At 30.9% G+C, this 18,346-nt stretch overlaps 1 protein-coding gene across 1 annotated transcript in view; it reads left to right on the top strand.

Moving 5' to 3' along the window:
- The window catches only part of MEOX2 (mesenchyme homeobox 2), a 60,431-nt gene extending 53,208 nt beyond the window's left edge, over nucleotides 1-7,223 (top strand). The window contains exon 3 of the mRNA XM_039862437.1: nucleotides 5,809-7,223. Coding sequence (XP_039718371.1) covers nucleotides 5,809-6,033 — 225 coding nt within the window. The 3' untranslated portion in view covers nucleotides 6,034-7,223. The remainder of the gene's footprint in view (nucleotides 1-5,808) is intronic.
- Nucleotides 7,224-18,346: the final 11,123 nt, after the last annotated feature.

Genomic DNA, 18,346 nt, shown 5'->3' with positions numbered 1-18,346 from the left:
ATATAGTAAAGATGTGAATAAATATCTGCGAGTGTCTATAGTATTTCGAGTTCTCAAATACAAATGGAAACAGTCAGAATATTAAATTTACACATTCTAGATATTTAGAGACATCTAGATATGTCACTGAAATATTCAATTTTCATGCAGATGTTTAGCGTTATTATTTCTTCAAAAGACAGGCATTTATTATATGTAAATATAGGTTACGGAATTATATAGATTTAACTTTTGATCAATCAATTTACCTCTGGTCATCTTAGGAAATTATATGACAGTAGGGATACATATTTCATTTGTGTTCTGTGATATATTGTGAGCCCTAAAAGGACAAGTATTGTGAACTTATACATAGAAGGTTGTAATGTAAATGATTAAATAAATTAAATACAGAGACAAAATGAATGTTTAGCAAATGGCAGCAATGATTCTCATTTACACTATTTTTATTAAAGACAAAAAATATGCTTTCTAAATTCTGAAATACATCATTCAAATGAGTTAATCACAGCAAAATTCACGATTGCTTTCTTCAGTATATAGAGTCAATATGTGAATAAATGTTTTTTTCTATTTATTTAAAGAGGAGTTTGATCAGCAAGGCAATGTAAATACTAAATATTTTGTCAGTAAAGGGATAAAAAGCAAGACTTCTTTATAATAAGCAGATGTTCTAAAAAGGTCTATAACTGAACATTTAAATATTCACTACTAATATAGCTAGCTATTATTTACTTTTTTAACTTTTTAACAAGAAGATTTTTTTGAAAAAAAATATTATCTGCATGCAGAGATATTAAGAGCCTGTAGGTTTTGGTTCATAGTTCTTTGATTTCATAAATAATAGTATTTTTCATTACTCAGATTTTTGGAATAGTTTATTTTTATCTGAGTTGTTAATTGTACTGTGTAGCACAACACCTATACAGACTCTTGCCTTAGATTCAAGCTTGAAAAAAATAAAATATTTAAAAAAAACCTCATTTATTCAGCACTTTTCAAAGAAATTGCAGACTAGAAGATAAAATTGGCTTTAAGCCTCAATAAAATAATAACAGTTCACAAAATTTATGTATCATGCTCTAAGGTGGACAAATATTTTTAATTGTATACAAAATATTTGATGATTAGATTTTCTAGAACCTTGGTGTTACCCTAGGTTACTAGGACAAAAAATTCAGAAGGCACACTAGATGCCAGAAACAGTAAGAGCATGAGATTCTCAGAGGAAAGAAATAATTTTTTGTAATAACTGTATGGCAGCATAGCAGTATGGGACATTGAGCACAGGGGTAGAGTTTTATGCCATCTCATGAACCATTGGGGGTATGTCTCAAAAGAGGGGTGGCAACAACTCCAACTAGACCAGTAAACAGCTTAAGGATATTTTTTAAAATAGGAAGCTAATCCTTATGTCAGAGGTTTCAAATTCAGCCAGTATACTGTTACTTACATCTCTGTGAATACCTTGAGAGTCAGGACTTTGTCTTACTTATTTGTACGTTTCTTACTCCAATCCCTCCCATCTTTGATCTATCACAGTACTTATTACTAGATATTAAGTATATGAATGTATGACTTCATAGATATTTCAAGTCACCAAGGACATGTGAGATTAGTTTTGTTCTACTTAAATGCAGATTATTATATGAAAAACACTTATAAATTTTAATACAAATAAATAGCATATTTATTTTTTTAATGACGTGTCAGGCATTTAAATGACTAAGCTTTAGCTACCTTAAAAATAAAACAAAGCAAAAGCTATATTTTCAATCTAACCAATTAAGCTGAATTATAAAGCGATACTAAATTAAAGTGACTTTATTTATAAAACTGTATTGTTATTATAATAGCAACATTGACATAATCTGTGATTGCTTTTCTGGATTTATTTTTTTTAATAATGTGATGTTAGTAGAAAAACATCCTTTTCCCAAAAATCTTCCTCTCTTTATTTCAATCTACCCCAATATTTTATAATATAATTTGAATATATTGACTTTTGAAGTTTTTATTCTTATTTTCATAAGAAGTACCCATCATGGATTTGTTGCTTTTTTCTTTCCATTACTAATTCATAGAGTTCCACTATAAATATGTAACCTAACCCCTAAAGAAAATAGTATATAAAGGTGTTAGAATTACTATATAATTATCAAAAGCTTTCACCTACATATGTATACATATATATTTAGTATGCATTTATTCATATATGCATGTGTATATATAGCTACTACTGAAAACTATGAAGTCTTTTATCAGTCTGTTTTAAAAAATTAAAGTGGCAAAATTTCACATGGTAACATAGAAAACAACACAAAATAGCCTTACTATTTCTAAAATTAAAACCATATTCTTATATTTTTTTCACTTAGAATTGCACAGAAAGGTTTTTATATCGATATTATAGAATTACTGTATCTCCTTCTCCCAGAAAAGGAAATAAGTATAGATTTTAAGAAATCTATTTTTCTCATTTTCTGCCAACATCGTTTTGACTGGATGTTTCAGCTCTTGGTGACAATGATGATGATGTATTTCTTCCATCTGGAATTGTCCATGGAGAAAGTGTCCCTATGGAGAATCTTGAAAGGCTCATTATGCCAATATTACAAATATGAAAATTGAGTCAGAGAGAAGTATAATTTTCTTGAATTCACACAGAAAGTCAGAAGTGAAGCCAGGAGTAGAACCCAACTCATGTGGAAAAGATCTAATACAACATGCAACGTTAAGCTTGCAAAGGTAATTAAATTGAGTAGCATAATTACGTAAATTATAGTACAGGGAAATAGTGTCATATTTACAAACCTAATTATATCGAGTGGGAGAATTACCTGAATGATAGTAATCATATGGTTGGAGTTCACATACTTCATATGCTTTACTTTTCTGATCTGAATGCTTGTCTATGGCCATACCACGCTTAACGCACCTGATCTCATCTGAATGCTTAAAATGTAGGAGTTTGAAATATACAGGAACAAAAAAATAAAATAAAATAAAAATAAAAGCAGAATCTAGAGCCAAACGAACCCCCAGGATTAAATTTTAACACCATATTTTCCCATCTGTGTTATCTTAGGTAAGTCACTTAACCTTTGAGTCTCAACTTCCTCATCTGTAAAGTAGGAATAATGTTAAAAATATCTGAACAAATCGTTAGTGTTAGAAATAATGGATAAATGGCACCTATTATTATGGTTTCTTAACTCTAAGTAGGTATGTTTTCTTATTAAGTAATAGTACATAGACATCCATCAGCTAGTTTTTAATCAGTCTTGTTTAACTATATTTTATGAGTTATAATTAGTCCTTTTTTCTACATTTTCTTAGTCTTTTATTGCCAGATGGATTAATATGTGTATGGGTATCGTATGATATAAGGTTTTAATTAGAATGTAATAGATCACTGAAAATTTGGAGTCGAGAAACATTTACTTTTTTTTTTTGGTGCAAACATCTGAGAAAACTGTACTAGTTTTGTTGGAGTATTGTGACTTGAAGAACACTAAAATAAATATATCTTTGGAAATTTACATTTATTTTACTTTCTTTTTAGCACTGTACATTTATGAAAATTGAAATTGCTTCTACAACATAGATGGAAAATATTCAAAATATTTCTGGAGTAGAATAAAACAGAATTATCTGTACCAGATATAAAGACTTATTATGAAATTAAAATAATTAAGACTGTGGTTTCGTCACAGGGATAGGAAAATTGAGTGCATCACTAAAGTTGTACATATGTGGAAACTTGATTTATGACAGAGTTGAAACACTGATCACTGAGAAAAAGGTGGACTATTTAATAAATAGTCCTGGAACAATGTGTTATAATATGGAAAAAGTAATTTTAGTTTTTTTTTATTTGTAATGTATACTCAAATCAGTACTTCAATTCAAAATACAAACATTAAAATTCTTAGAAGACAACATAGAATAATATCTTAATGGCCTCAGCAGAAAAGTTTCTTCATAAAGACATAAAAGTAATAGGTATAACAGAAACAATTAATAAATTTAAATGTATTAAATTTTAGATTTTTTGATCATCAAAAGACTCTAAGGGACAGAAGAAGAAACAATATTTTGAGAGTATATAGTAGCAGCCATATTAGCACTCAGAACATTTTGTTAAAATTTTATTATTAGTTTCAAGTATACAGTACATTGGTTAGACATTTATATAGTTTATGAAACAATCCCTTTGATTACTCTGTCTTCTCTCTGACTCTACACATAGCCATTACCTTACTGCTATCTGCATTCCATATGCCATGCTCCCCATTCCTGTGACCCTCTATCAACTACTAATTTGTACTTCTTTAACCCTTCACTGCTTTCTCTCAGCACTCCCATCACCCTCCCCCATGGCTGTCACCAGATTGTCCTCTATATTTGTGAGTCTGTTTTTGATTAATTTGTTCTTTTTGTTTCTTAGAGTTCACATGTAAGTAAAATTATATGGTATTTATCTTTATGTCTGACTTATTTCACTCAGCATAATAACCTCTAAGTCTATACATATCATTGCAAATAGTAGGATTTCTTTTTTTATGGGTGAGTAATATTCCATTGTATATATGAACCAGAACATACTTTAAAAGTCTATAAAGAATACAATAAAATTAAAAATAATTCAATGCAAGCAAAATATGTAAAGGCATTTCAAAAGAGAGGAAATACACATGGGCCATAAATATTTTAAAGATGCTTTACTTCATTAGTAATTAAGAATGCAAAATAAGAGCATGGTTAAATAACATTTATAGTCATTTGGAAGAAAATTGACTGATAACTTCAGATGTTGGCAAAGATGTGGATCAATAAGAATTCTTACACACTGGACTATGGGGGCTTAAACTGATGCAACTTTGGAAAATAATTTTTATGTATTTCATGTTAAGTTGAACATTTATGCACCCTGTGACTCATTGATGCCACTCCTGAATATATACTCAGAGAAGTTCTATAATATATTTATCAAACACAAATGCAAGAACTTATAATCTCAATGTTAGCATTTAACAAATGCTACCTTGGAATCACATATTTGCAAAATAAAACAAAAGTAAAACAAAAGGCAGAAAAAAGAATGGTTCAAAAGAAGATGGACTCATTCTGAGGTAGAATGCTCAAAGTTTTACGAGTGCAGCCGTGGACTACAGTGGCACAGAACAAACTTTCAGATACACTTTCATCAGTAGCTCCCTGAACTTGTTTTAAGTTGGTTCAGGAACTGACAGCTAGATGTCAAGGCAAAGAACTTGGGAAAGAAAAGTTTGACCAAGATCATTATTAAATTGTTATAACCATATATGGTGCCAGACGGGTACTAGAATTATCAAGGTGATAGCTCTGTAAGGTTTGTGAATGTCTAATCACTATATTGTACACCTGAAACTAATATAATATTATATGTTAAATATAACTGAAATATAAATTTTAAGAAATGTTAGCTCTAATTCATAAAAACTCTTTATAAAGCCAAATACCTTTGAACAACCTAAAATGAGAGAATTCTTTCTCATCTAATTTTTACATTGTGCGCCATAAAATTGAAATGTACTTTGTATGTACCTTCTTAAAGTTTAAAAATTATTATCATGAACATGGGACTTGATTAAATTCAACATTGGTTCACTGTCATAGTCACTCCTTGATAGTCTTTGTGTAAGCCTGTGAGGAGCTATTTTTTGTTGACAACAAAAATGTTGGAAAGCAATGTCCATTTAATTTTCTTTTCTCTCTCTCTCTCTTTTTTTTTTTTTGCTCATTTGTTCTTTTTCTTTGTTAAAGGTGAAAGTCTGGTTCCAGAACAGGAGAATGAAGTGGAAGAGAGTAAAAGGAGGACAGCAAGGAGCTGCAGCTCGAGAAAAGGAACTGGTGAATGTGAAAAAAGGAACACTTCTCCCTTCAGAGCTTTCGGGAATTGGTGCAGCCACCCTCCAGCAAACAGGGGACTCTCTAGCAAATGAAGACAGCCATGACAGTGACCACAGCTCAGAGCATGCACACTTATGATATACACAGAGAGGATCAGCTCCATTCTCAGGAAAGGAATGTTGCGATGGCAAGCCTTACTCAAACATCGTTTACACAGAGATGACTATGAGAGTGATTTTTAATATTATTCAATTCAGGCATCTCTAGTCTGTTTTTCATGATTTATAGAAGGTTTTACACTAAGTGCCACTTTTTAAAGATACTTCCACAGTGAAGATGGTGAAGGTGAACTAACTGACTTTGAATATTCCAGATGGGTTGGTCATGTCTATGACAGTGAACAGGTATGTGTTTGCTTTTGCTTGCACTGAAAATTAAATTGCTATCAAGAGCAAACTATGAGATATTTTTTATTCAAGATGCGTCCAGAATGAAGATGCAGAAGATGAACTTGCTTTGAACATTCCACATGTACAAGGTGATGTGTATGACAGTGGGCAGGTATTTGCTTTTGCTTGCACTGATGATTAAATTGCTATCAAGAATAAACCGTGAAACATTATATCCTGAACAACCACAGTGCCTGAAATCACTTTTAAGTGGATTAAAAAAATGTATTTTAACTCTGTATATATTACTCTTAAGCCATTTTCCTGTCTTCACTAAGTTTAGCAATGCATTCATATTAGCTGATAAAAATAGGCACTTATGATGACAACCAGAACCAGCTTCTTGTCTTTTTATACATTTTGTCATCCCAGAAACAATCAGCACATGCTTACTTGTGTTCAAGTAGAGAAAAATACGTTAGAGTCTGATAGGACATATTCTTGTACCACAGACAAAACAAATCTTATGTTGCATTTTCTATCAACTGCTGCTAATAACATTATTATAAAAATTACCTAGCTCCTCAATTCTTCCTATCTTATAGCTTGAAAAAAAATTTAGGATCATAGGCAAATCAGTTACCTTGCAGAAAAAGCTTTGTATGACAGACATTGTCTGATTTTATTTCTATAAAATGTTAGCTATTATGAATATCATTTAATTATCAAGGAAAAGTTTTCCCCTGATTGATGATGGTGTTAGACAAGTTGCAAAACAAAACTGATTCCTCATTTGGTAGACAATAAAATCTTAAATGTCTTCAAATAAAATTCAGTAAAAACACGTTATTTTTTCATATATGATGTATCATGCAGAACGACAATCTTTGTATTTTGTAAAAAAAAAAAAGTGTTTAATAAATGATCCTTTGTAAATAATGTTGGTCTCCCTACTGTGATTTCCTAAATTTTTACAGGTTTTAATATAAATTCTTAAGAAAGTCCCAAATTCATCTACATGTGTATAAATCTAGATGATCATAAGTTAATGAATCATCTACCTTTTTATTTCTAAAATTTTTTATTATAAAAAAATAAACCCTTGGGTAATCAATGAGCATATAAGAATAGGTACGTATACTAAGCCATTTCCTTGATTTGAAGAATATGCCAAATGGATTTTTTTTTTATGTTTTATTAAATCAAAGATAAAAGTAGGGGGGAAAGTAATATTATTCACCGCAATGAGATAAATAAAACCATCATATATTTTTAAACTTATGTATAATAAATGTGAATTAATCCAATAATTGTTAAGTCTAAATATCCAGAGTTGTTGATGTGAAAAATAAGCTGCAAAAGCTAATTAGAATTCTCAGTTCTATGGACATTACCAATAAAAAAGCTAAGGATTATATTAACCTAACGTATTTTGTATCATGCATGATTGCACATACATTGACATCTAAGTCTTACTTTTAACTTCATAACATTGTTTTTCATTTGTTCCATATTTTAACCAGAAATGTGTGAAAATATACAGCAGCTTTTCTTCTCCCTAACTAATCAGAAATAGAAATAGAGAAAATTAATTGGTAAAATTTCCAAAACCTCATTATTTAATTTATTTCATTTGTTGTAGAATGGTGAGACTGACCAAAAAAAAAAAAAAAAAAAAAGATTCAGTTGATTTTAATTTACTTAGTCTAGCATGCTATATATGGAGCATTCAAAATATAAAATAATTAGATTGTATCACATTTCCCTTTGTGTAATAAATTTTATCACAGCAGTTGGCAATATTTCCAAATTAATTTTGGAAAATGATTCAGATTGACATCTTCAGGCATAAAACAGACACTTTTTATCAATCGCTTGAATGAATACAAAGTATATTTGTACTGATGACTTCTACTTGGGTGGACTGACTTTCTTATTGTAAGATTTAAATTCAAAACATTTTGACAGATTGAAGAAGTGGGAAGATGTAAATTGAATTGAGTTTAATAGGGACAAAGTAGAGGATAATTTATTTTGGCAGGAAAATAATTTTCAGAAATAAGAGGAAATGATCTCTTAGGAACAACTAAGGAGAGCTAAGAGTTGAGGCCAAATAGAAAGATATCAGAATTATAGTTTAGTGTGATAAATGAAATAGGAAAAAGTAATTCTGAATAGACAGGACATTTAGGAAATGTGAGGCATTTATACTGTGGACCATGCTTTTATTAGAGAATTGTGAGCTATTCTAAAATGATGTAATGAAATTGAACTCCAGAAAACATGAAGAATCACCAGGCAGGACAGTCCACTGTCTGACCAAAAGGGGGAATCATTTTATTCATAATGGATTGAAATAATCCACCACATAAGATGCTAGAACACATTAGCACAATGATGACACATTGACAAGTTAAAAATCAGGCTAGATTAATTTTAATTAGGCAAATTTGCTATCTTTTCAGTGTATTTTAGTACTCTTTATCTTAAAAGTGGTGCATAGGTTTGTTGCTAGATAATACCTTAACATTCTTCTAGAATTAAAATCCTGTAAGGAAACAAGATATTCTCATGTGCTACCACATTTAATTTACTCCAGAAATGACAAAATCTAAAAGAACTCTATGTGTTTTTATTCTACACTGGGATCCTGGCTTGCTATGGTATCTCTTCACATAATACGCTTTTCCTATTATTTTGTCTCAGACCTTGTAGTTCTGTGGAAATTTATATAACATGAAAGTACCTTTCTCTGAAAACAGTATGGAATCTTGGTTAGAGTCATTTTTCCAGCAGGATTCAGAGAGATGAACACTACAAAGTTTTTCTGAAAGCTGATCCACATATTTTTAACTCATTATTATCATGACCCCAGTTACCTTTTCCCATATTTACCTAGGATTGTCAGCCTATATTTTCTCCTTCAGAGACCTAAGACCTGAGTTTGCCATTTTGTTTTTCTAAAACAAACTAAATGCACTAAAAATAATGCCAACTACAATTTTAATACACTATTGAATGACCTTACATAAACCAAATGTAGGAATTACTTGTGAAACTCAATAAGAGCTTTCTTTAAGTTAATAGGATGAAAATAAAGGGCAGATGAAAAACAAATTATAAAAATATGTATTTTATGTTTTTAATGCTACTGGTTTTCAAGAATATTTTAAAAATTGCTGGCATATTTATAGTGGTAAATGCCAAATTTCTTCTCATAGATGTTGAAAAGAAACAACAGATCTAAAATAAGATAATAACAAGTTGACAAAGTGTCCTAAGGTAGTGATTAGAAAGGTTTACTGTAAAATATTTTAATTTCACTTTAATTTCTAAATATACTTAGGCTGATGAGTCCAAGTGTGCATGTGTGTATTTTTTAAATATTAAATAAATAAATAAATAAATAAGTCACTTATGCTGTGACATTTTCTAATAAAATGGTATTAAAATAATTAACATTTGAGGTGAGTCATATTTAGATTACAATGCAATGTTTAAACTATTGAATACTAATAATTGGTATAGTTCTTTGAACAATTTGGGAAATAATTATATTTTTTGTTTCGTTACATTCTTTTAGTTAAAAGCAATCTATAAATAAAAATAAATTCAGTGCTACTGAGAATTTAGCCTTTAGTTTGATATTCTAAACATTCTAAATCTTATTAATGTTAGGAATCTGTAGGATCGATCTGCCAATACTTTATGAAAATGTTTTTCTGGTATGATTTCACATTTTCTGCCTAAAGCTGACCAGAATATTGAACAGTTCCCTTTGTGGGTACCTCAACATTTCTGCTTTTGGTTCTTATAAAATAATGCTAGCGGTAGTGGAGAAAGGAAAAAAATGGCCCCAGAAAAAGATTGCTACACCAAACTCTGAAACCTGTAAAATATGTACTTCTGGATTTAAATATGGCTTTTTAAAAAATCTAAGTATTTCTCTATTACGATATAATTTTACAATACTCTCATTTTGATATTTAAAATGGTAAATATATTGAGAATTTATTTACAAGAGTAAACATAGTTTTTCTTTTATATCTTACTTTTCTCCTCAATAGCTAACTTTTATTCAAATCTAGCCTGAAACTAGGTCAAGAAAAATTCTAGAAAAATTTTGATTGTATCACAATATAATCAACAAGCTCTGTAAACTCTCATTAAAATATTGTTGAAGGTGGTTTCCAGAAACAATTTCCAGAAGAGAATAAATTTGCAAATATAAATTATTGTCACATTTACCTCATGTGAGGGAGATACAGTGATTTGAATATAATGTAATATCAGCTTTAGGTTGTACTGATACTTCTGCCTTATGAACTAAATTCACTGATGTAAACTGGTATTTGCTTTAAAAGAAGGTGAAATCACAAGATTTAAGAACATTTAAATTATCTTAGAATTATTTAACCATACATTGTATTTTTGCATATGTGTCAGTGATATTGATAGTTGTAAACATTATTATGCCTCTTTTATGTTTACTACAAATGTTAATTTTGAAAATATATCATTATTTGCCCAGTTTTATGAAGCTTTATATCCACACTATTTAAAGCTCAACTACTAATCCCAGGTAAATTATTTGCTTGGCTTTCAGTTTTTAGGGCAGAGTTCAAGTTTCTTTGGATTTGCCAACATTGGAATACAGTAATTTTTTATGATCTCAGATCTATATGATATAAAAATGTTTTGGTGTTCAAAACAATTGAAAAGGTGGACAGAGTGCATATTATCTAAAATGATAAGATTAAAAATACATCTTATATATTCAATAGAAAAAGACAATTGGCTCATGACACTACAAATTTTATAAAAATATCATCAACTTTCTTTCAGAAGAATTCATCAGCTCTGAGTTCATTCTCCTTTGATTCAGGTCTTACATCCCCTAGTTCCCTAGCTGCAAATGCTCTTCCACCACATATATCTTGTACTTATTACCTCATTTCCTTTAGGTCTCCACTTCCTCATACAGGCAATTTCTGATCTTAAATGAAATGGCACCACCTGTCACATTCTACCCCTTTAAGTACTATTGTTTTTCTTCTTAGCCATTAGGTAAATATCTGCTGATTTCTTCCCCTACTGATTTCAGGCTTCATAAGAGCAAGGACTGTGTCTATTGTGTTCATTGCTATATCTCTAGCACCTTGAGCAGTCCCTGGAGGCTCCACCACCAGTCCATATCCTGAATTTGTGTGACTTATATAAAGGTACTCCTGCCTCAAAATATTAGAATGCCAATGCCTGGTGATCATAGCGACCATTGTAAAGCTACATGGTAATTGTGAAACGAATGATACCCCCTGGAGTTATCCACTGTGTAATTTGCACAATTACAAACGCTGACTATGAGCTTGACATGTTGTAGCAATCAATAAATATTTGTTGAATTAATGCACGAATGAAATGACATGAGGTCCATTCAAAGAAATAGCTGTAAATCTAAATTAGTTGTAAAATGTAGCTCTGGAACATTTTTTAAATGGGCAGTATATGGATGTAACAGCTAAAACAAAAATTTGGTTATAGTCTTTGAAATGATGCTCATATATACCACTTTGGATGAGAATAAGTAGAAAGAAAAGTTAAAAAGACTAGGCTTTAACAGATGTTCATTTATGGTTTGGGAGAAAAGGGAACATTTTCCTTCTGCTCAGATGCCTGTCTTGAAGTTCTCACAATTTTTGCAGACATTTTGGCTGGTTTCCAAACATACATCGTTGCTTGTCTGGTATGAGGAATGCCATCTGTGCAGTATGGAAGTTCTTTTTTTAAAAACTGGAATACTAATTATACTCTGGGCAGGTGCTGTTAAAGTGAAATCAGGTGTCAAGCTGACCATTGTCTGAAATGACTATGTTATGTTGAAAAAGAATGGCATACCATATTATAAAATGGAATTTAAATGTGTCATGTAAGCATTCCATTTTGGGGGTGTTGCAAAGGTCAGATTGCATAGCAAAGCTGTAAAACCTCCAAACAACTTCCACTATCAACAATAGAATAAGCTTTACTTTAAATCAAAGATATAGACTACATCAGAGTTATATATTTCCTCATTAAAATGTCTTCTGAATTATATATATTTTTTTCTGGAAAGTTCATGAAAGAGGAAAAGTGACCTGAAAAGTATGACTACCAATCCCACAATACAGAAATTAATTTTGCAAAATTAGTCAAAATTGGTCTTTCATAGTTATTAAATGGAATCATTTTGCTATCAGAGTAAAGAGTCCTCAATTTTCAATGGAGTTTTTTAGCTCCCTGCAAGGCAAATGACTAATTTATTTTCTTTAAATATATTAATTAAGTAGAACTGTTATAGGCTTTTACAGTTTTACATTTGATACTATGCTAAATCATCTAAAGCAAGATAGAAAAATCTCAAATTTTAAAGTATGAGTATAGATAAATCAACTATGATAAAAAGTATTCATCATCACTGTAAGAATCTAACTTTGTTATTGCTTATTTTTTGTAAACTATTTGCTATTTGAAATATAATTATTACGTTATGTCATTTAAGTCTTATAGCAGCTCTATCAGAGGAGTCTGGTATTGTCCTAGGCTACAGATGAAATAATTGAAGATTAGCAAATTGAAGCATTGTGCCTAAACTCACATGGCACTAAATGGCTGAGCTGGGGCTCATAGTCATTTGTTGAATCCCCAAACCTGTGTTTTGACCACTCCAAAAATAGCCTCTTCCCTAAACAAGTATTATTCTTTGTCAGTTCCAGCTAGCTCAGTATCTTGTTTCTCATCCCACAATGGATTAGAATTATCAAATGAGACCTGGGAAGTTGCTACTATCAATTGGTTAGCATTTTCTCATCTGGGTCAAAACTAAACTATAACATTTTATACACTGTCATCACGCCTTCCCATTCTGAAACTGTTGCTTGACCTTTACATTTTGACTACATCTAGGCTTCACTCTACTTTGTTCTTGGAAATCTAGCTAGGTGAAAAGGTGCATTTGAGATGAGTTCTCCAAAAGTCAGTGTTGATATATGTATTCTCTGACCCCGAGAATCCAGTAAGGCTGAAGGAACCAGATCTACTGACAATTATAAGTCTATTGTTGGTTGATCTTTAATGCTGAAACAGAAGCTGAAATTGAAGGGACACTGGGAGATTCCTCCCCTAATCTCTCTGAGTATTTAAAATCACTCTATTTGAAAATGATTACTTTGAATTCTAACCTTTGAAAAGACAATTTTTCTAGGATATTACCACATTATAAATCCACTCAGTGATAATTTTCCCTCCTAAAGAAAAAAATAAAAAATTAAAATACAAATTGTTTTAATAAGTAGGAGAAACATGGAAAGAAAGGGAGGAGAATTTGAACAAAGAGGGAAGATGAAGATACTTGTACTTTATAAATTTGCCTTTGTGGCTGTATAAGACAATAAAAAATAATATTTTATAAAAACACATTGTTCATTTATATTTTTATTTTAAATATAACTTGTTACCTTTAAATATCATACCTTGAATTTCCACTAGAAATTCATGTCTTGAACTGGTTTCCATGCTAGATTTTCCTTTGTTTGGGAAAAAATGTTTGCTCTCGTTTCCTGCTTCTGCCTGGTGTCTATATTTTAGTTACTACCACCTCAATAGTCAATGAATTACTGTTTTGCCATTGGTCATAGCGCTTTTTCTAAAATGTCCATAAATCCATTTCCTGAAAATTAGGCACAGTGTTAGATATTGTTAGCTTTATGTAAAAATTACTTTTGCAGAAATTGTCAAACAAAATTGTATCTCTTTCATAGTTAAAATGACATTTCACAAAATACTTATACTTAATAAACAAATATTATGGCCTTCTATTAAGGATTCATTGAGATTCAAAATATAATCAGAAGTACATTTTCCATTAATTAGTTTTATATGGAAGATCTAAAGGAGTAATTTTACTAATTGAGGATATACCTTATGGTTGACTATGGCTACAGGTCTTATATGTTTGAATAAATTTTGTTAGGAAAATAATTTCACCTCCTTTCTTGTTAAATTGCCATATAGAAGATGTTAACGTGTCATTGTGTTTTATCTCCAGCCATGTCCAGCAGCACCAGACATTGGGGTCACATTCTATTTTTCCACACGGTACATCCATATTTATAAACATTTGGTTATGGTTTTAACTCCATGGGTGGTTTTGTTTGTTTTGTTGTACCTTTCAAGAATGTTTCCCTGGAAGAATTCATTTCTCCTTTTACTTGAACCCCCTTCACTGCCAGTGTTTTCCATGCCTTCATCTGGTTCTACTTGAGATTCTCACTCCGAGCCTCTGTTGAGTTCCACATGGTTTTTCTCTGCACTGAGGAACTCTGAGAGGAGGACATGATTATGGGCTGAAATATAAGTAGCTGAGTAATCCCCCTTCTTATTCATTCTTCATATGTATTCAATAGTCACAAATTTTGGATCTCTGCCACTTTTTACTATAATGAATAAAATATTTATAAGGCATATGTTTGTATTAAATGTAAAAATTGCATATTTTACTTTAGACTACCTATTTCTAAATGGATTAATCATTTTCATCAATCGTTTGCTTCCTTACATGGTCCAGGGTTGATTTATGAATCACTTTTTCTCAAAATTGTTTGGAAATGGATTCTTATGTAAATATACTGAGAAAGAAAATCACAGATTTTAGTGTGTTCAGATAAATGTAACTTAGATAAAGGCTAGCAAACAATTGAAAATGTAAATCTTTTAGTTATACGTAGTTTTCAAATACTGTTGAAACTTTGTATATAACCTGAGATTGAGACAAGAATGTCTTCTGTAAAGTTCAAACTGAAAAAGAGGATATATTTCCAGTTTATACTGATATTTGAGTATCATCAAGTTTCTAGTTGAATGAGAAAATGACACTGAGACATATACTTTTTAAAAATTGACTATGAGCTTTAAGAATTCTACTTCAAAAACGTAAAGTAATACTTCCTTTTCACTTTTATAAATTCACTTTTCCTTTTTGCACTTAGAAGAGCTTATTACCAACATGACTATTTGTATGTCATAGACTTTCACCACATAGCTATTTCAGATGAACTTTAACAGGTGGCGTTCACATCATGCATATTCAGGCTGCCCAGTGATGGCAAATGCAAAGAGTCAGGTCCAGACATATAAAAAATATTGTTTTCCTAGACTCTTTTCCTGTAATAGGACACATCTCCACCTGGAACAAATCCACAGATACTTCAAAGTGTAATAAATCCCTATCCAAACTTATTAGCTCTTTCATTTCCTAAACCCACTCCTCCTGTGTTACGTCCTACTCAATTTATACTGCTACTAGCCTTCTAGATACCCAATTTATAAGTCTGAGTCCAAATTGCCTTTTCTTTCTGATTCCTTCCCTATCCTCACACAAATTGATGGAAGACGGTTGGTTCCGTTATCTCCACTTTACGTCTATTTCTTCCCCTCCATCTTTGCTCTTATTACCTCAACAAACACATTCAGTAGTGTTAGAGACCTAGATTTTATCTTCCTCCTTTCTTTTAGGATAGAAGTATAACCTTAATCTAATTAGGAATGAGATAATTTGTAGCTGTGTTGGTCTGTTTGAGGCTGATCTATTTCTTATTCATCCTTATTTCAGATTGTAACTCTTCAAGCCTTTCTTCATTATTAGAAATAGAATTCTATTTTTTTTCATGTCCCATACCCACTCTTAGCCCCATCAAATTATAGAAAATTTTGCTGAGCTTCAGATCCTGTCAGTTACTTCATTCATTTCAGATATTTAGTCTCTGAGATGATTCTTAGAATCAGCAAATGGTTTGATGTAGAAGAACCACTAAATGTCAGAATCATTTATGTTCACTTCCTTTCTCCTGAGGACAAGGGCTTATCAAGTCTTACCTCAATCACTCTCCAATGTTTTCAAATTGAGGTGATTTTTAAAAAATCTTTTTTTGATGGGAAGCGTACCTAACATAAAATTAACTCTTTTAAAAGTGAACAATCTAGTGGCATTTAGTTCATTCACAGTGTTGTGGAACCATTACTTCTGTCTAGTTCTAAAACATTTATTATCACAAAAGAAAATTTGATAACAATTTAGCAATTGCTTCCCATTATCCATTCTTGCCCTCCAGGCCCTGGAAACCATCAGTTTTCTGTCTTCATGAATTTACCTATTCCGGTTATTTTATATGAATAAAAGCATATAATATGTGACCTTTGATGTCTGTTTTTTTTCACTCGACATAATGTTTTCAAGATTCATTTCTGTTGTACTGTATATCAGTACTTCATTCATTTTTATGGCTAAATCATATTCCATTTTATATATAGACCACACTTTGTTTATCCATTCATCTATCGATGGTCAAGAGTTGTTTCTACCTTCTGGTTATTGCAAATAGTGTTGCTATAAACATACATATTCAAGTGTTTAAGTACTTATTGTCAGTTCTTTTGGGTAAATACCTAGAAGAGAAATTGCTGGGTCATATGATTATTCAATGTTTAACTTTTTGAGAAATCACCAAACTGTTTCCATAGTAACTGAATCATTTTACATCCTTAACGGAAGCAATGTGTGAGATTTCTAATTTCTCCACATCCTTGCCAACAGTTGTTATTTTCTGTTTAATTTTTTTTATAGTAGCCATTCTAATAACTGTGAAGTGATACCTCACTGTGATTTTGATATGCATTTCTCTAATGAATAATGCTAAACATCTTTTCATGTGTTTGTCATCTGTATTTCTTGTTTAGAGAAATGGCTATTCAAATTTCTGACCCAATTCTAAACTGGGCAGTTTGAACTTTTTGTTGTTCAGTTGAAGAGTTCTTTATATATTCCCGATACTCTACTCTTAACAGATATTATGATTTGCAAATATTTTCTCAGATTTTACATGTCATCTTTTCATTTCTTGGATGTTTCCTTCGATGCATGACATTTTTACATTTTGATTAAGTTCAATAATGTATTGTTATCATTGTTGTTACTCATGGTTTTGGCCTCATACCTAAGAATCCATTACTAAATTCAAGGTCATGAAGATTCTACCCTATATTTTTCTCTAAGTTTTATGGTATTAGCTCTTATATTTAGGTTAATTCATTTTGAGTTCATTTTAATATGGTATAAAGAAAATAATTTAATTTCATTCTTTTATATATGGATATCAAATTATCACAACACAATTTTTTGAAAAGACTATTTCCACTGTACAATCTTGGCATTCATAAAAAAATCAATTGGATATAGACATATGGATGTATTTCTGGTCTCAATTCTATTGGCCTTTATTTCTAGCCTATGCCAGTACTACACTGTTTTGATTACTATAGCTTTGTAATAAGTGTTACTAATTGGAATATAAGAAATGACTTTTTAAATGGAACACCAAAAGTGCACTCAATGAAAGAAAAATGCAGTAGGTTGGTCTTTTTTAAATTAAAAACTGCTGCTTTGATTTTCTGTTAATACTATTTTCAAACAGCTTTGCTTCAAAGTATAGGGTTTAATTGTCATTGATTGGCATTCATAGTCTTTTGTATATGACTCTTAGATACCTATCCAGATTTCCAACCCTATGAAAACAAAACAATTGATTTGTTCACAGAACTTGCCTCCAGGGCTTTAAGACACACATTCTCAATTAATATATTTTATTCTTATTTTCACTCTCACCCAAATGTCAACATCCTACTCATATTCTACCTCTTCTCCGCTCACTCTTCTCAATTACTGCAGCTCTTATTGGTTCTAATATTACACTTTACGGTGACACATTTTTTTATGTCCTGTTTTCACACTACTATTGCAAGTTCTTATTGGGGGTGAGGAGAGTTTCCTGTTCCCAGCCCAGATAATGGCCATAATTTATATACTGGTGTTCAATGCTTTCTATATTGAATGGTAACCTTGCAGTCAGAAAAAGTCAATAGAGAAAATACCCGAGAAGAGTTTTCTTTTCTGAAGGAAATGTAGCATGTTTTGACATTTATTTATTTATTCAAAAATATTTCTCTTTGTAAGAACCTGGAAAAAGATCCAA

Source organism: Pteropus medius, unplaced genomic scaffold (genome assembly GCF_902729225.1).
Source record: "Pteropus medius unplaced genomic scaffold, Ma_sr-lr_union100, whole genome shotgun sequence".
NCBI lineage: Eukaryota > Metazoa > Chordata > Mammalia > Chiroptera > Pteropodidae > Pteropus > Pteropus medius.
Note: the sequence above shows the minus strand (reverse complement) of the source record. Positions and strands in the feature narration are given on the sequence as shown.